Source organism: Hyla sarda, chromosome 4, assembly GCF_029499605.1.
Source record: "Hyla sarda isolate aHylSar1 chromosome 4, aHylSar1.hap1, whole genome shotgun sequence".
Taxonomy (NCBI): domain Eukaryota; kingdom Metazoa; phylum Chordata; class Amphibia; order Anura; family Hylidae; genus Hyla; species Hyla sarda.
This window is the reverse complement of record NC_079192.1, coordinates 93530549-93550877: the sequence shown is the minus strand read 5'-3', so window position 1 is coordinate 93550877 and position 20329 is coordinate 93530549. Positions and strand designations below refer to the sequence as shown.

Below are 20329 nucleotides of genomic sequence, written 5' to 3'. Positions count from 1 at the left end.
TTTAACTATAATTTTTTGTATTTAATCAGAATTTTAAATGGCTAAATATCGGTGCCTCAATGGTCGCAAAATGGAGCCTTGTGGGAAGAAATGTATGTTTTTTATGTCACTAATCCATTCTCTGACAGCGTTGTGTGACACATATAATTATCATCTGGGCATCAGACGCAGCTACCGCACCACATTACATTCAATATTTGGATAGTAACCCATGTTCCCGCGGTTTACCTTTGAATGTCACCCAAATGAAATATCTTATCTGGATGTCAAATTGCAGTTCTGTGACAATGCCATTGTCACATCCACATTCATTAAAAAGACAGCGGGTAACACTGTACTGCATGCACGATCGTGTCACCCAAAACATTGTTCTCCTACTGTATGGTGAATTTATACGAAGTGGTATAAACTTTTCTGCAGATAAACAATGTGCCAAAGAGAGTGTTGAGAACAAGAACAAGATTCCCAGGTCTGAGCTGCTGCAGGAGGGAAAATGGAATAATGATGATACCAAAGATACTTGGCCCACCTTTGTCACCACTATGTATAGTAAACAGAACCAAACAATAACAAACTTTGTAACTTATTCTTCTATAAGATGAGGCATTGCGTCCTCTGTTAAGGAATGGTGTGCATTTCTCTACAAGACTCCATCCAGCCTTAGGAACAATCCCTCTCCTTCACTTGTGCAATGAAATACCAATAAATCAACTTGGTTAGATGTAAAAGGTTGCTACACTTGTGAGAGGGAAAAGGTGCAATTGCTGCAAAAGTATATTTGTCAAACATAAACTGTTACAGGTCTTATATATAATTCAACATGGATTATTACTTTACATAAATTGCAATATGACCAGGGTTGTTTCCCTGATTAACTGTTCAGCATGTAATGTTAACTAGGTTGTCTACACCATAAGATGCCTTAAAGATAGATTGTGTGTATACATATGCAATGCAACTCATACTGAGTGTAGAAGCCCATCAAATGTGGCTAAACATCTCCCAGGTTAATGGTGGAGATGTGAACACATTCAAAACCACCCGCCCACTCCAGCCTATGTCACTTCTCCCATCATGCAGTGAGGTTAAGGCAGGGATAAATATTCATGACAGGGTGGTGATATTGTCTGGGAGAAAGCATTTCTCATACTGCAGCATCTCGCCTCCATTGCGCCAAAAGAAGAATTAAGATTTTAGCAATCAAACGAATATCTTCTTGTTACGCCGAGCGCTCCGGGTCTCCGCTCCTCCCCGGAGCGCTCGCAGCGTTTACCTGCTCGCAGCGTCCCGGTCAGACCCGCTGACCGGGAGCGCTGCGCTAGTGTCTCTGGCGGGGATGCGACCCGCGATGCGGGACGTGCCCGCTCGCGGTTCGCATCCCAGCCTGCTTACCCGACCTGTTTCCCCGTTTGTCCAGTCCCGGCGCGCACGGCCCCGCTCCCAAGGGCGCGCGCGGCTCTCTGCAATTTAAAGGGCCAGTGCGCCGCTGATTGGCACCTGGCCCAAATTAGTAACTTCACCTGTGCCGTGGTCTATATTACCTCACTTCCCCTTCCCTGTATTGCCGGATCTTGTTGCCATTGTGCCAGTGAAAGTGTTCCTTGTATGTCCCAAGCCAGTGTTCCAGACCTCCTGCCGTTGCCCCTGACTACGATCCTTGCTGCCTGCCCTGACCTTCTGCTACGTCCGACCTTGCTCTTGCCTAATCCCTTGTACTGCGCCTATTTCAGCCGTCAGTCGGGGTTGAGTCGCTATCGGGTGGAACGACCTGGGGGTTACCTGCCGCAGCAAGTCCATCCCGCTTTGCGGCGGGCTCTAGTGAATACCAGTAACCCCTTATCCGTTTCCCTGGTACGGCCCACGTCATCACCCCACTGACACAGAGGATCCACCACCAGTATCCTCACAGTACCTGGATCCTGACAGTAGATCCGGCCATGGATCCCGCTGAGGTCCCACTGCCAGTTGTCGCTGACCTTACCACGGTGGTCGCCCAGCAGTCTCAACAGATAGCGCAACAAGGACATCAGCTGTCTCAACTGACTGTTATGCTGCAACAACTTTTACCACAGCTTCAGCAACCATCTCCTCCGCCAGCTTCTGCACCTCCTCCGCAGCGAGTGGCCGCTTCCAGCCTCCGCTTGTCCCTGCCGGACAAATTTGATGGGGACTCTAAACAATGCCGTGGTTTTCTCTCGCAATGTTCCCTGCATTTGGAGATAATGTCGGACCAATTTCCCACAGAATGGTCAAAGGTGGCTTTCGTGGTTAGTCTCCTGTCTGGGAAGGCCTGGGACCGCAATGATCCTGTCACTGCCACTGTTCAGTCCTTCTTCGCTGAGGTTCATAGTGTCTTTGAGGAACCAGCCCGAGCCTCTTCTGCCGAAACTGCCTTGTTGAACCTTGTCCAAGGAAATTCTTCTGTGGGCGAATACGCCATCCAATTTCGTACCTTCGCCTCTGAATTATCTTGGAACAATGAGGCCCTCTGGGCGACCTTCAAAAAAGGCCTATCCAGTAACATCAAGGATGTGCTGGCCGCACGAGAAATTCCTGCCAACCTGCATGAACTTATCCATTTGGCCACTCGCATTGACATGCGTTTTTCTGAAAGACGCCAGGAGCTCCGTCAGGATATGGACTTTGTTCGCACCAGGCGATTTCTCTCCCCGGCTCCTCTCTTCTCAACTCCACTGCAATCTGTTCCTGTGCCTTCTGCCGTGGAGGCTATGCAAGTAGACCGGTCTCGCCTGACCCTACAAGAGAGGACATGCCGCCGCAATGAGAATCTATGCCTGTACTGTGCCAGTACCGAACACTTCCTGAAGGATTGTCCTATCCGTCCTCCACGTCAGGAAAGACGCACTCCGATTCCGCACAAAGGTGAGACAGCTCTAGGTGTGAACTCTGCTTCTCCACGTCTTACTGTGCCTGTGCGGATTTCTTCTTCTGCTAACTCCACCTTCTCAGCTGTGGCCTTCTTGGATTCAGGCTCTGCAGGAAATTTTATTTTGGCCTCTTTCGTTAACAGGTTCAACATCCCAGTGACCAGTCTCGCCAGACCTCTCTACATCGCTTCAATTAATGGAGAAAAATTGGACTGTACTGTGCGTTACCGCACAGAACCCCTGTTAATGTGAATTGGACCACATCACGAAAAAATTTAATTTCTGGTCCTCTCTAACTGCACTTTTGAAATTCTTCTCGGCTTGCCTTGGCTCCAACGTCATTCTCCTACCCTTGACTGGACCACCGGGGAGATCAAGAGCTGAGGTTCTTCTTGCCACAAAAAATGCCTCACGTCTGCTCCCAGCTCCGTCAGTCAAACCCCTGTGGCTCCTCATATACCAGGTCTCCCCAAGGCCTATCAGGACTATGCCGATGTTTTTTTCAAAAAACAAGCAGAGACTTTGCCTCCTCACAGGCCTTATGACTGCCCTATTGATCTCCTTCCTGGTACTACTCCACCCCGGGGCAGGATCTATCCTCTGTCTGCTCCTGAGACTCAAGCCATGTCGGACTACATCCAAGAAAATTTAAAGAGGGGATTCATCCACAAGTCTTCATCCCCTGCCGGAGCGGGGTTCTTCTTTGTCTCTAAAAAAGACGGTTCCTTACGGCCGTGCATTGATTACCGCGGTTTAAATAAAATCACTATCAAAAACCGCTATCCCCTGCCTCTTATCTCGGAACTCTTTGACCGCCTTTGTGGCGCTAATATCTTCACCAAATTGGACTTAAGAGGTGCATATAATCTAATCCGCATCAGGAAAGGGGATGAGTGGAAAACCGCATTTAATACCAGAGACGGACATTTTGAATATCTGGTTATGCCCTTTGGGCTCTGCAATGCCCCCGCTGTCTTCCAGGACTTCGTGAATGAAATATTTCGGGATTTGTTATATACCTGTGTTGTGGTTTACCTGGACGACATTTAGATTTTTTCTTCTAGCCTCGAAGAACACCACCGCCATGTCCGCGTCGTGCTACAGAGACTCAGTGAAAATCAATTGTATGCCAAGATGGAGAAATGTCTCTTTGAATGCCAATCTCTTCCCTTTCTAGGTTATCTAGTCTCTGGCCAGGGACTTCAAATGGACCCAGACAAACTGTCAGCCGTTTTAGATTGGCCACGCCCCTCTGGACTCCGAGCTATCCAACACTTCTTCGGGTTTGCCAATTAATACCGACAGTTTATTCCGCATTTTTCCACCATTGTGGCTCCGATTGTGGCTCTAACCAAGAAGAATGCCAACCCTAAGTCCTGGCCTCCCAAAGCGGATGTGGCATTCAATCGCCTCAAAACTGCCTTTGCTTCTGCTCCTGTACTCTCCAGACCTGATCCATCATAACCCTTCTTACTGGAGGTGGACGCCTCCTCGGTTGGAGCCGGAGCTGTACTCCTACAAAAAAAACTCTACTGGACATAACATTACTTGTGGTTTCTTATCTAAGACCTTCTCTCCGGCGGAGAAAAATTACTCCATTGGTGATCGTGAACTTCTGGCCATTAAACTAGCCCTCGAAGAATGGAGGCACCTGCTGGAGGGCTTCAAATACCCGATTGTCATCTACACAGATCACAAGAACCTCTCGTATCTCCAGTCTGCCCAACGGCTGAACCCACACCAGGCTAGGTGGTAGTTTTTTGCCCGTTTTAACTTCGAGATTCATTTTCGCCCTGCTGACAAAAACATCAGGGCTGATGCCCTTTCTCGTTCTTCTGATGCTTCCGAATCGGAAGCCCCCCTGCAACACATTGTACCTCCGGAGTGTCTGATCTCCTCTGCTCCAGCTTCGATCAGACAAACACCTCCTGGAAAAACTTTCGTCCCTCCACGCCAGCGCCCCAAGATCCTCAGGTGGGGACACTCCTCGCACCTCGCCGGCCATGCTGGCGTCAAGAAGTCCATCCAACTCATCTCTCGTTTATATTGGTGGCCCACCCTGGAGGCAGATGTCGCTGATTTCGTTCGGGCCTGTACAGTTCGTGCTCGGGACAAGACTCGTCGCCAGAAGCCTGCCGGTCTCCTTCATCCTTTGCCTGTTCCTGAGCTACCATGGTCTCAAATTGCCATGGATTTTATTACGGACCTGCCTATATCCCATGGCAAAACAGTCATCTGGGTGGTCGTTGATCGTTTCTCCAAGATGGCACATTTTATTCCACTTCCAGGCCTTCCTTCAGCGCCACAGTTGGCGAAGCAATTTTTTTGTGCACATTTTTGCCTTCACGGGCATCCCACGCATATCGTCTCGGATAGAGACGTTCAATTTGTATCGAAATTTTGGAGAGCTCTCTGTAATCAATTAAAAATCAAATTAAATTTCTCGTCCTCCTATCATCCCCAATCCAATGGGCAAGTAGAGAGAGTTAATCAGATCCTTGGTGACTATTTGCAACATTTTGTTTCCTCCCGCCAGGACGATTGGGCCTATCTTCTACCCTGGGCTGAATTCTCGTACAATTTCAAGGACTCTGAATCCTCCGCCAAATCCCCGTTCTTTGTGGTGTACGGCCGTCACCCTCTGCCCCCCCTCCCCACTCCCACTTCTTCTGGTTTGCCTGCTGTTGATGAAGTTACCCGGGACTTCTCCACCATCTGGAAGGAAACTCAAAAATCCCTTCTACTGGCCTCATCCCGGATGAAGAAGCATGCTGACAAAAAGAGAAGAACTCCTCCTGTCTTTGCTCCTGGAGACAAAGTGTGGCTCTCCGCCAAGTATATCCGCTTCCGTGTCCCCAGTTATAAACTGGGACCACGTTATCTTGGACCCTTTAAAATCAAGAGCCAAATCAATCCTGTCTCCTACAAACTCCTTCTTCCCCCTTCTCTCCGTATTCCTAACTCTTTTCATGTTTCTCTCCTTAAATCGCTTGTCCTTAACCGTTTCTCTCCCAAGGTTGTCGCTCCAGCTCCTGTCTCCGGCTCCTCCGATGTCTTCTCTGTTAAAGAAATTCTTGCTTCAAAGATGGTCAGAGGTAAAAAAAAAAAATTCTCGTAGATTGGGAGAATTGTGGACCCGAGGAGAGGTCGTGGGAACCCGAGGATAACATCCTCGACAAAGACCTCATTCACAAGTTCTCGGGTTCCAAAAAGAGGTGGAGACCCAAGGGGGGGGGGGTACTGTTACGCCGAGCGCTCCGGGTCCCCACTCCTCCCCGGAGCGCTCGCAGCGTTTACCTGCTCGCAGCGTCCCGGTCAGACCCGCTGACCGGGAGCGCTGCGCTAGTGTCTCTGGCGGGGATGCGACCCGCGCCCGCTTGCGGTTCGCATCCCAGCCTGCTTACCCGACCTGTTCCCCGTTTGTCCAGTCCCGGCGCGCGCGGCCCCACTCCCAAGGGCGCGCGCGCCGGCTCTCTGCGATTTAAAGGGCCAGTGCGCCGCTGATTGGCGCCTGGCCCAAATTAGTAACTTCACATGTGCCTTGGTCTATATTACCTCACTTCCCCTTCCCTGTATTGCCGGATCTTGTTGCCATTGTGCCAGTGAAAGCGTTCCTTGTATGTCCCAAGCCAGTGTTCCAGACCTCCTGCCGTTGCCCCTGACTACGATCCTTGCTGCCTGCCCTGACCTTCTGCTACGTCTGACCTTGCTCTTGCCTAATCCCTTGTACCGCGCCTATCTCAGCCGTCAGTCGGGGTTGAGTCGCTATCGGGTGGAACGACCTGGGGGTTACCTGCCGCAGCAAGTCCATCCCGTTTTGCGGCGGGCTCTGGTGAATACCAGTAACCCCTTAGACTCCGTTCCCCTGGTACGGCCCACGTCATCACCCCACTGACACAGAGGATCCACCACCAGTATCCTCACAGTACCCGGATCCTGACACTTCTGAATGGCTGCACAGATTTTTGACTAGTCAGCAGCGGTAATCATGTTGTCAGATTCCCTTTAAAACAAAGAACTGTCCACACAATGCAGAGGCCATGGGGCTCCAGTAAAAAAAAAGAGATACTTTGTGCTTACTCTATGCTCAGACTGAAATTAGCTTAGTATTCCCTGTTTTTTTGTCTAAAACAGAGCAGGCAACCCCTTTAAATCACATCTGTCATTGGGACACCTTTTACTTTGGGCAACAGATGCACCAGATCATTGACAGTCTCAAAACTCTTCTGTCAAAAATGACACAACTGTTTCCAAGACTCCTTAAACACAACTTTTACAAGTGTGAAATACGGATAAATACTGAGATAGTAGTATTATCTATTATTATCAATTCACAGCTAAATAACACCAGCAAAAACATCATTTAACTGTACTTTGTGAACTGTCCTCACTGAAGACACTTTTCTCACCTGAGTTCATGCCGATGAATCTCCGAAATCCGTCGTTCCAGCTTTTCAGAGTGTTTGGGGAGGAATTGGAACTTGGAGCTATAACCCTCTGGATGTTTCCCTGGGTCATAATCCCCAATTTCAGCTGTTAGAGGGAAAGAGCGTTAAAGAAGTATTCCGGCTTTATACATCTTATCCCCTATCCAAAGGATAGGGGATAAGATGTATGATCGCAGGGGTCCCGCCGCTGGGGACTGCACTGAGATTGCGGGGGTCCCCAGACATCTTATCTAGAGATGAGTGAACTTACAGTAAATTCGATTTGTCACGAACTTCTCGGCTTGGCAGTTGATGACTTTTCCTGCGTAAATTAGTTCAGCCTTCAGGTGCTCCGGGGGGCTGGAAAAGGTGGATACATTCCTAGGAAAGAGTCTCCTAGGACTGTATCCACCTTTTCCAGCCCACTGGAGCACCGGAAAGCTGAACAAATTTATGCAGGAAAAGTAATCAACTGCAGAGCCGAGAAGTTTGTGACGAATCGAATTTACTGTAAGTTCGCTCATCTCTAATCTTATCCCCTATCATTTGGATAGGGGATAAGATGCATAAAGCTGGAATACCCCTTTAATAACAGAAAAACAGTCTGATATAATGATGATACAAATGGATCAGGTCAGGGATTTTAACAGAGTAAGGCCACGTTCACATCATGATAATAGATTTGGTTTGACATATATTGGAAAAGACTCCCGAAGGATACCTCTGATGAAAGCTTTCGACACATGTACATCTCCATAGGGTCTCACCGTAATGAACATGGTTCATGGTATACGGTATTTTTTTTACTGCATACTGTTGTATGCAACAGCATAGTCTACTACACTATATCATACTTTTTCAGTATACCATCATATAACGGATTGACAGGCTACAAAGGACCCTCTTCTTGCCCTCCATTGAGCTAATGGAGCCCTATGGATACACAAAGCATGTATGGCAAGAGCTTTTCCTGGCATACATGCTGAGCATATCTGATAGGTAATGTGAACATAGATTATTTATGGTGCTGTTCACATCCTTCTCATAAGAATACAGTTGTTTTGGTGTTAACAGTAGTGTACTGTATTCAGAAAAATAAACATACATGATGAAAACCTGACTGATCCATTATAAGTTAATGGAGAGGAAGAAAAAAAAAAACAGAAACAATAATAACGGACGGATATGTAGTTTCCATTATGGCTCCTGTTAAAATGGAAATCATGGCACCACAGAAACCTAAGAAGCTGCATGTACAACATCATAAATTACAAAGCAGAGACAATATATCAACAGAACATACCCTGTAGTATGTATGCTGCAAGCAAAGCAGCATCGGAGGTCTTACATAGCAATCGCCCATGGTATAAATCCCTCTTTACTTGTAGGAATACCAGATACCTGTAAGAATCAATAACTTAAGTCATTAGCATGCCCAAACAACTACAGCATGGCGAAGATACCAAACCATTCTCAGATATCGGGCTGATTATACTTTAGTTGCTTAAGGTGGGGCCACTTTAAAAGGAATCTGTAAACTGCATTCATGTGTCAAACACCTTACACTGTTAAATACCTGTTTGGACACATGGTCCTTTTCCTATACAGTGGGGCAAAAAAGTATTTAGTCAGCCACCAATTGTGCAAGTTCTCCCACTTAAAAAGATGAGAGAGGCCTGTAATTTTCATCATAGGTATACCTCAACTATGAGAGACAGAATGAGAAAAAAAATATCCATAAAATCACATTGTCTGATTTTTAATATGTATTTGTAAATTATGGTGGAAAATAAGTATCTGGTCAATAACAAAAGTTCATCTCAATACTTTGTTATATACCCTTTATATACATTTTCTGTAAGTCTTCACAAGGTTTTCACACACTGTTGCTGGTATTTTGGCCAATTCCTCCATGCAGATCTCCTCTAAGGGTACGTTCACAAGAGCGGATTTTCGCAGCGGATTTCGCTGCGGATCCGCTGGTGAAGGCCCGCTCTATGCTGTCGTTACATGTGCCTGCTCGTAGCGGCAATACGCAGCTACGAGCAGACACACTGCGATGTGCCTAGCTCACAGCAGGGAGAGTGGCCGCGATGTGTGAGTACGCCGCGCACATCGCTGCAGTGTGTCTGCTCGTTGTGGCGTATTGCTGCTACGAGCAGGCACATGTAAAGACAGCATAGAGTGGGCCTTCACCAGCAGATCCACAGCGTAAAATACGCTGCAAATCGGCTCATGTGAACATACCCTCAAGCAGTGATGTTTTGGGGCTGTCGCTGGGCAACACGGACTTTCAACTCCCTCCAAAGGTTTTCTATGGGGGTGAGATCTGGAGACTGTCTAGGCCACTCCATGACCTTGAAATGCTTCTTAGGAAGCCACTCCTTCGTTGCCCAGGCAGTGTGTTTGGGATCATTGTCATGCTGAAAGACCCAGCCACGTTTCATCTTCAATGCCCTTGCTGATGGAAGGAGGTTTTCACTCAAAATCTCACGATGCATGGCCCAATTCATTCTTTCCTTTACACGAATCAGTCATCCTGGTCCCTTTTCAGAAAAACAGCCCCAAAGCATGATGTTTCCTCCCCCATGCTTCACAGTAGGTATGGTGTTCTTTGGATGAAACTTCGCAATCTTTCTCCTCCAAACATGATGAGTTGAGTTTTTACCAAAAAGTTCTACTTTGGTTTCATCTGACCATATTACATTCTCTCAATCCTCTTCTGGATCATCCAAATGCTCTCTAGCAAACTTCAAATGGGCCTGGACATGTACTGGCTTAAGCAGGGGTACACGTCTGGCACTGCATGATTTGAGTCCCTGGTGGCGTAGTGTGTTATTGATGGTAGCCTTTGTTACTTTGGTCCCAGCTCTCTGCAGGTCATTCATCAGGTCTCCCCCGTGTGGTTCTGGGATTTTTGCTCACCGTTCTTGTGATCATTTTGACATCACAGGGTGAGATCTTGTGTGGAGACCCAGATTGAGGAGATTATCAGTGGTCTTGTATGTCTTCCATTTTCTAATAATTGCTCCCACAGTTGATTTCTTTACAACAAGCTGCTTGTCTATTGCAGATTCAGTCTTCCCAGCCTGGTGCAGGTCTACAATTTTGATTCTGGTGTCCTTCAACAGCTCTTTGGTCTTGGCCATTGTGGAGTTTGGAGTGTGACTGTTTAAGGTTGTGTACAGGTGTCTTTTATACTGATAACAAGTTCAAACAGGTACCATTAATACAAGTAATGAGTGGAAGACAGAAGAGACTCTTAAAGAAATTACAAGTCTGTGAGAGCCAGAAATCTTGCTTGTTTGTAGGTGACCAAATACTTATTTTCCACCATAATTTGCAAATAAGTTCTCTAAAAATAAGGCAATGTGATTTTATGGATTTTTTTTTCTCATTCTGTCTCTCATAGTTGAGGTATACCTATGATGAAAATTACATGCCTCTTTCATCATTTTAAGTGGGAGAACTTGCACAATTGGTGGCTGACTAAATACTTTTTTGTCTGTACTTCCATAATGTAGAACAATGATTTATTTCTATCATGAAGTCAAAGAGTCGTTCCCGAGTCCTTGAAGTCCTGAGATTGGAACACCTCCTCACCACCGCCACCCTAATCAAGGTCTCTGCTTGATTGACAGTCAGATGAAAGCCTAGCCCTGTTTCCAAAGCTCATACGTGAGCACAATTTGTATGCACAACATAGGAAAATTAGACTTGAAAACAGGGCTCAGCTTCCAGCTGACTGTCAATCAAGGAGAGAGAGGGATGACAGGGAGAGTAAGGAGGTGTTCTGGCATCAGCATTTCAGGGGTTGGGGAATGCCTATATGACACTTGGCACAAGAGAATAAAAGCATTTTACTACATTATGGAAGCACAGACAGATACAATGGTCCCTTAACATACAGTATTAATTGGTTCTGGGAGGATCGTTGACACAGATAGCCTGCCCTGTTAACGCCAGAGCTCCTATCTTTCAATTTCTGCCCTGCCTGGTGCCATGACATTGGAGGTTGTCAGATGGGGTTAAGCCAAAACTACTAGCATCATACTGGGAAAGCTACAACTCAAGGTGAGGCCAGCACCCAGGATTTCCTTAAAGGGGTACTCCATGGGAAAACATTTTTTTAAATCAACTCATGCCAGAAAGTCAACTCAACAGATTTGAAAATTACTTCTATAAACATTTTTTTAACCCTTCCAGTACTTATCAGCTGCTGTATGCTTCACAGGAAGTTCTTTTCTTTTTGAATTTCTTTCCTGTCTGACCACAGTACTCTCTGCTGACACCTCTGTCCATGTCAGGAACTGTCCAGGGCAGGAGAGGTTTTCTATGGGGATTTGCTCCTACTCTGGACAGTTCCTGACATAGACAGAGGTGTCAGCAGAGAGCACTGTGGTCAGACAGAAAATAAATTTTGAAAAGCAGCTGATAAGTACTGGAAGAGTTAAATGGTACCTCTCATCAAATAAACTTTTGATATATTTTAGATTAATGAATGTTGATTAACTTTCCAATAGCATGTTAATGAAAAATATGCTTCTTTCTATTGTATTTTTCCCGATCAGTCCTGTCAGCAAGCATTTCTGACTCATGCTGGAGTCCTAAACACTCAGAGCTGCCAGCCTGCTTTGTTCACAGCCAAACAGGCTGTGAACAAAGCAGGCTGGCAGCTCTGAGTGTTCTCCTTTGTGAACAAAGCAGACTGGCAGCTCGTAGTGTTTAGGACTCCAGCATGAGTCTGAAATGCTTGCTGCCAGGACTGGTAGGGAGACCCCTAGTGGTCATTTCTTCAAAGTGGAAAATTAAATAGAAAAAAGCATATTTTTTAATAACATGCAATTGCAAAATAAAAATCATACCGATAAAAACTTCAGATCACGGCGCAAAAAATGAGTCCTCATACCGCCCCGTACGTGGAAAAATAAAAAAGTTATAGGGGTCAGAAGATGACATTTTTAAACGTATAAATTTTCCTGCATGTAGTTATGATTTTTTCCAGAAGTGCGACAAAATCAAACATATATAAGTAGGGTATCATTTTAACCGTATGGACCTACAGAATGATAAGGTGTAATTTTTACTGAAATATGCACTGCGTAGAAACGGAAGCCCCCAAAAGTTACAAAATTGCGGGGTTTTTTTTCGATTTTGTCGCACAATGATTTTTTTTTCCGTTTCGCCGTGCATTTTTGGGTAAAATGACTAATGTCACTGCAAAGTAGAATTGGCGACGCAAAAAATAAGCCATAATATGGATTTTTAGGTGGAAAATTGAAAGGGTTATGATTTTTAAAAGGTAAGGAGGAAAAAACGAAAGTGCAAAAACGGAAAAACCCTGAGTCCTTAAGGGGTTAAAGGAAATCTGTCATCAGTTTCACCTGCACTAACCTGTCAACACAGACAGGTAGTGCAGGTGACACTGAGAACAAATATACTTACCTGTTCCCATTCTGTGCTCCGTTTTTTCCGCTATCTTCTTTTGTATCTTCTGTCCCGGGGCCGACTTAGAGCATGGGAGGAGCTTCCTGATGTCGCCGCTGCTGTTTGCTAGCAGCGGGACCCTACAGGGGCAGTGGTGTCACAAAGCTCCCCCATGCTCCAAGTCGGCCCCAAAACAGAATATACAGAAGAAGATAGCAGGAGAACTGGAGCACAGAGCGGGATCAGGTAAGTATTGCTGTCATCAGTGTCACCTGCACTACCTGTCTGTACCAACAACTTAAACTGATGATAGATTTCCTTTAAGTCCTCACCTTCTATCATTAGCAGAGGTCAGTGCCTCTCTTCCTTTGCTAGTAATATGTCCCCCCCTTTAGCTGTCAACCTGTTACCCACCTTGGGACCCATCTTGCAGCATATGTGCTCGGGCAGCACAGGACACATTGAGCAGTCTGGTGGCAGCTGTAGGAATAACTGCTTATTGTACCTGACAGTGATCAGTTGCCGAAGCATCATACGTTGACGCTGTATTCAACTTACAATGGCCTCTGAGGGGTCATTGTAAGTAAAACCAATCGTATGTCGGGGGACCACTGTATATGATAGGTACCATGTCTTCTTGCCCTCACAACTATCAAAGGGAAGTACTAGTGTCAGCAGTTTGGAACGTGAACTGCAGCTGACAGATTTAATTTAAAAGGGTTGTCTGAAAGTAGCAGCAACAAATGTTACTCACTTGCTGGCCTTTGTTTACTTTCTGGGAGCAATGATGTGCTAGCAGTGTTACCAGTATGTACTGAATAGGATTGCTGAGACCTTTTATTGGTTGCAGTCATCATGTGGGGTATTCCTTTAAATTTAAATGTCACTTCATGACTGAAGGTGGTCTAACCTCTGGAACCCCCCTGATCCGGTGAACTAAGCTGTGGCTTTACATGAATGTTAGGCTTGGCTAAGTGTTCCTTCTGAATGGAAAGAGGAAGGGGTAAGTCCCTCCAAAATTGGCAGGTTGGTTTAACTTTTTTTTTTTTTTTTTACTATGTATGAGGACCTTAAAACACCAATTTTTAACCGCATTCCTGGTTGTTGAAGAATCTGCACAAGTAAATGTTCCTAGAACTGCATGTAATTCGGATATACACACTAATGGAAATCTGTCCTAGTCCCCTCAGAATGATGGCTTTCTCTAGCTAAAAGATAAGCACCCTCCAATCTCAGGCGTGTTTCTGGAAGCCTGTATTCTGTGATTTGCTGCTGACCAGTGACTTCTGTACAGCCCTGCAGGTCTATTATTGGTACGTGTAAAGGGCTTGATTCCAACAATAGCATTATTAGAGATTTGTAAGTTATTCAGTTATCTAATAGAACCATAAGCTGGAGCTTCATTTTTAATTTAGAACTTCAACATGACTGAACAATTTCCTGGCACTCACTAGAAGTCAGCAGACAGAGGAACCATGGTATAACAATTCCTCAAGGCCGTACAGTTTACATGTAGTGAACACCTTTTAGAGATGACATCACTTTCACATGTTTGGCAGACTGCTAGAAACATCCCAAAGGGTAATGAGACACCGTAGTAATGAGGAAAGGATTTGTTGGTTAGCGAGATACAAGATGGAAAGATTAAGACACAAGTGAACTGATACATGGCAGGGGATCAAGTCTAAGGAAGTCGCAGATGCTGAGAAGGATTCAATGAGGGGTACAATTCAGCACAGTACAGCAGAGTTATTTAACCATGAGACAGTCCTAGAATAACTCATAGACCCAAAATGGCTGACATCTAATATAGGCTGGCTCCTTGTGCAATTTGCTACCTAATGTAGAAGTGCATACAAAAATGTTTGTTTTTTTATCTCGGCTGATGGACCCAATATTGTGCATGGCTTAAAGATGTATTCCCATCTTAAAAAGCTAATTGGTGGGGTCCAGATCACATGAATAGAGGGGAATTGTACCCCTGAATAAATGGAGCACACCACATGTGCACAGCTAGCAATCAATTCATTTTCACTTTATGGGGATACCATTTATTATGAGGATGCATTGCAAAAAATAGGAGACTCTTTACCGGTCTACAGAATAGGTCCAGAGTCCAACCACTGGGACCCCAGTCATCATGAGAACTGGGGTTGGCTATCTTCTCCTGGCCCAAATTGTTGAATGAAGCAGCATCGCTCAAATTCAATTGTGGTTACACTCAAACAGGGGGGCACAGGTACCCCATTCTAGTGATTAGTTGGGGTGCCAGGACCCATGATCAGACACTCATCTTCTATCCTGCTGATAGGGGATGAGCGTCCTTTGTGGTAAAACCGCTTCAGCATGGTCACAGTGCTACAATGGCAACTCATACATATATTGGCCATGTCCATGAAGCCTTACTAAGCAAGAAGTAAAAAAGTCAGGAAGAGAGAAGCATAACACTCTGTGTAATAATGAAGTGATTGTCTGCTGTAGATGTGTAGATCACACTACATCCCAACCACATTCAAATACTCAGCTTGTAACCACTGGGTACAACACAGCACTATCAAACAGAATATATGAGTAACGTGTATTCTTTTACTATTCCTAAACTATGTTTGTCTATTCCTAGACTTTGACTTAATGCTACATTTATATCCTGCAGTGGCCAATGTAGTAGAAATGTTCAGCTGTTTGTTCTATAGTTGACTGATGAGCTTTGTAAAGGTCGCCATACATTTTAAACAACAATCGGACAAGAGCTTTCTCTCCCAACCTCCCCATTCACATTAATGTTCTGCACGGATGAATGCTTATGTTTTCTCTGTGGGAAGGGAGGCCGCAGCCAGACAGCTCCAGCGCTGGCTTATCTCTCCGATATCAAAAGGGTTGCCTTGAAAAAATCCACCAACATCTTCTGTTAGGGGGAGAGTTAGGAGGCCGCCATACACCTAAAGGCCCTTTTAAACTGGCTGATCATCTGGAGAATGAACGTCTAGGAACACTCATACGTTGGCTGATTGGAGCTTTTAGATTTTAGCTATCTGCCACACAATATCTTTTGTAAAGAGGTGATGTGCGACAAACAGTGATTTAATGGGTGCTACTATAGAATGAGCCTTGTGAAGGCTCAGCAAACAGGCACTGATCACCTAGATCAACTCTAGCTGTCTACCTACCATCAGAATTTGCAGGCAAGTTTGCCAACTATGGTCTAAAGTTACACCTGACAGATATGCTGCAGATTTGTTGAAAATTTGCTGCAGATCTTGACTAGAAGTTAACTGGGAAACTCCACAACAAATCTGAAGAGTATCCACTACGTGTGATTGGTCCTCATTTACTATTGCAAACACGACATGTGTTGTCAGGTTGTGAGCCAGATGCTGGTGCACTGTGGCAGAAATTCTGTCTGTGCCAGAATTTGCACCAGAATTGAAAAAAAAAAAAAACGACTAACTCCATTTTACTAAGAAAACCCCATTAAGGGGGCGTGGTCACCAAAATGGGGCGTGTTCCTGACATTTTCACAAAAAAACAACATATTTACTAATGTTTCAGCTGAGGAAAACCAGACAGATCAGAGCATGTGTAAAAAACGCAAAATGTAGGGAAAGCGGAAAATGTGGGGAATTAAAACCCACAAAGAAACCTACACACCACTCTTAGTAAATCAGGGCCATTGACTGTAATCTTCTTCAATAAAATAACCAACAGGTATATATTTGGCCATTGAACACTACTGCAGTTCTGCGACAATTTGGAAACCTTCTCATAGATTGCAAATCTCTTATACGTTGCCCACTTTGGTTTTAGTGGCTGTTTAAAGGAGTAAGGTCACAGTAAGACTATGTTCACAAGTCGCAATGTACGCACCGAAAATCTCCATGCGGACATTCTGGAGAGTGCTTGTGCTGGCATAATATGCAAGTGCTAGGACTGCAAAGGAATGGGCCGTCTCATAGACGGCTATGCATTCTGTACGGTGTCGGCAAAAAGAATGAACACCTTAAGGTGTTATATTTGTTGTTGGATGAGGAGCTTGTGATAGAGTGTGTGTATATATATGCACAGACTCATTAGCTGGCCTAATTCATTAGCTGCTTATTGAAAGTGCTGCTATTCTAAGTGCATTGGAGAGATATTGCAGGAGACTTAGGCCGACATTCATCATCGTCTTTAGACAGTTTTTTGTGTCTACAAAAGGTGCAAAAAAAAATGCAAGCAGCGTTTATTTGCGCCTTTCTTGCACCTTTTAGTTTACAAATTTCTGCTGATTTTGAGTTGTAATCCACTGATTTTGGCAATACACATTGCCAAATGGGTTTTATGAACTGCGCCTTTTTGAGAAAAGGTGCAAAAAAGGTGCAAAGCCACTGAAAAGTCTCTAAAACTACATCAGCCCAGACTTATCTTAGCTTTTTGGTGTATGTGAAGAGAGAAATTTCTGAAAATGTGACCTGCACAAAATTTATCAAATGCTCTGTGACCATTTAATAATTGTGGTGCTCCTACACATTACCAGCACACAAAAAAAAGGTGTGAAAAATGCTTCACTTACACCTACAATGATAAATACCGGCCTTAGTTTTCAACTGCAACATCTGTGTTATTGCTGACCACTGCTTTAGAACAGGTAAGGAATTTGTTCAGGTGTTTGCTAATGAGCATAGCTCATTGAGGTGTTACATTTGTTGTTGGGGGAGGAGCCTGTGAGGGTGTGTGTGTATATATATATATATGCACAGACTCATTGGCTGGCCAAATTCATTAGCTGCTATTCTAAGTGAATTGGAGAGATATTGCAAGAGATAGTCAGGAGGTAGGCTGGAGGTGGATACAATCTTTTTAATTTTCTCCTTTTTAAAGGGGTAGTCCCGTGGAAAACTTTATTCTTTAAATCAACTGGTGCCAGAAAGTTAAACAGATTTGTAAATTAAATCTATTAAAAAATCTTAATTCTTCCAGTACTTATTAGCTGCTGAATACTACAGAGAAAATGGTTTTCTCTTTGGAACACAGAGCTCTCTGCTGACATCATGACCACAGTGCTCTCTGTTGACATCTCTGTCCATTTTAAGAACTGTCCCGAGTAGGAGAAAATCCCCATAGCAAACATATGCTGCTCTGGACAGTTCCTAAAATGGACAGAGATGTCAGCAGAGAGCACTGTGGTCATGATGTCAGCAGAGAGCTCTGTGTTCCTCTGTAGTATACAGACCCTAAAAAGTACTGGAAAGATTAAGATTTTTTAATAGAAGTAATTTACAAATCTGTTTAACTTTCTGGCACCAGTTGATTTAAAAAAAAAAAAAAAAAGTTTTTCACAGGAGTACCCCTTTAAAATGTCAGGCTTGGTTCAGTGCAGGAATTGTTGTGCATTTATTTCAGGTTCCAGTTATTGGAGGTTTGGATGCTGTCAGATCTGTAGGCAGTTCTCCTTACTGCAGCAGAAAATTGCATTTTTGAAGTCTGAGAGGTTTAAATTATTTGTTAACCCCTTAAGGACCAGGGGGTTTTCTGTTTTTATTTTTTGGTGTACAGGCCGGTATGAGGGCTCATTTTTTGCACCGTTATCTGAAGTTTTAGCAGTACCATTTTTGTATTTATTGGACTTTTTGATAATTTTTTCGTGATATAAAAAGTGACCAAAAATACACTATTTTGAACTTTGGAATTTTTTTTGCGTGTACGCCATTGACCGTTCGGTTTAATTAATTATATATTTTTATAATACAGACATTTCCGAACGTGGCGATACCACATGTTTATTTTTATTTACACTGGTTTTTTTTTTAAATGGGAAAAGGGGGGTGATTCAAACTTTTATTAGGGAAGGGGTTAAATGATCTTTATTAACTTTTTTTTTCCACTTTTTTTTTTTTGCAATGTTATAGCTCCCATAGGGGGTTAGCCGGGGGTAGTTTAGTTTCACTTTAGACGCAGCGATCAACTTTGAATGCCGCGTCTAAAGGGTTTATAGTGCGCGGCACCGCGATCAGTGCCCCGGGTCCCGGACGTTGTTAGAGGCCAGGCATGACCCACTATGTGGCCCTGTGTTATAGAAGGGGAGCGGACTCAGGGCATACATGTACACCCTTGGTCCTTATGGGGTTAAAGAAACTCAGGCTGGGACTGCTGCAATGCCATTGCCACAGAGGACCCCTAGAAATGGCAGATGGGTTACTGTAGGTTCTGGAAGACTTAGAGTTGTGGATAGAAGACATGTCCCACAGTCTGTGGTTCTCCATAATTCATTTGCAGCACTTTCAGAATGTAAGGGCAACATGGATATTGGCTCAAGCACAGAGGGTGAGGAACCATCAACTTCTATGTCTAATGTATGCAAGACTGCAGCCAAGCCACACAAAAAAGATAAAGTGAAGTCTGAAATGAAGCAGATGTTGCTGGGTGATTCAATCATAAGAAGAGTGGAGCTTAAGGAAAATGGTTTTGTGAGATGTCTCCCTGGTGCTACTGCTAGAAGAGATAGAAGACGTATTCCTAATATTGTTAAGCAAGCAAAGCAGGAAGAAGGTGTGGATGTTCTTGACAAATGACATGGCTTGTAATGAAGTTTCAGAGGTGAAGGAATCTTATCACACTTGGTAATGATGTACAGGATTTGCATCCACTGTTTCATTTTCTGAAGTTCTGCCTGTGCATAACGTTCAGAAGGATAGGCAGAGGCACATTAAGGAGTTCAACTTATGGCTTAGTAAATGGTGTCAAGAGCAAGGATTTGGCTTTGTGTCATGATAGCTCTACTTGGAATAGAAAGGAACTGTACAAAAAAGATGGTTTGTAGGGGGCGTTGCCTGGAAGGAGAGCTGAGCGGTCGCTCTCTGCAGTGCTACTGCTGACCCAGCTCTAATTACCCTGAATACCCTATAATCCTGTGAACCCCACTCACTGTTCTGCATACCGGGTCCGTGGTGGCTGTGGGGCTGGTTCCGGTGCGGTCTGGGAGTGGCTGGCGGCGTAGATTGAGAAGCGACGTGGCTGCAGTGGCAGATCAGCTGGTGTGGAGGTCCCTGAGGAGTTGCGGGAGCGCTGTGAGGCATGGCAGGTATCGGGAGGAGGCACGGAGAGGTCCGGGAAGGGCTGGTCGCAGGCTCGGGGCCTGAATAGTATCTTTGCATGGGGGAGCGGCGGCCATTATCCCCTGCTTCATGGGAGTGGCCTTCAGGTTGCCATGGTGACTCCCGCTGCCCCTGCTGAGTGAAAGGCCGTCTCTGTGTGCTGTGCAGGGAATCCCTGCTTCTGTACAGCAGCTGCAGTACCCTATCCTCTGGCCTTCATCTACCTCCTGTCAGGGGGGGGGGCCTGCTGAGACTTGTGGTGCAGTGCAAAAAGGGCTGACCACCTTGCACACTGCTATATCTGGCATCTGCTTGCCTGTGCCCAAAGGAGGACTGCTGGGACTTGTAGTGCTGGGAGCCTGGCTTGCAGCTGAAGTGGGTGCCTGTCTATATTGCTGCTGAACTTTGTTATTCTCTGCTTCTGGGACTTGTGGTGCCTCCCCCTCAAGAGCTGCATTTGTGGAGTGCAGCTTGAATATCCCTTTAGCTGTCTGTGGCTGGTGGAGCTGCTGGGAGC

The 20329-nt window shown here is 45.0% G+C and overlaps 1 protein-coding gene across 4 annotated transcripts in view; it reads right to left on the bottom strand.

The window, feature by feature from the left end:
• The window catches only part of FRMD5 (FERM domain containing 5), a 195928-nt gene that overhangs the window by 41220 nt on the left and 134379 nt on the right, over positions 1 to 20329 (bottom strand). For 3 of the 4 annotated variants that reach the window (XM_056571565.1, XM_056571567.1, XM_056571566.1), the window contains 2 exons: positions 8619 to 8716; positions 7298 to 7421 (listed from right to left, as the gene is read on the bottom strand). In XM_056571565.1, the coding sequence (XP_056427540.1) occupies positions 7298 to 7421; positions 8619 to 8716 (222 nt within the window). Of the gene's footprint in view, positions 1 to 7297; positions 7422 to 8618; positions 8717 to 20329 lie in introns of those variants that run through there. The other variant, XM_056571568.1, reaches the window with a different exon arrangement.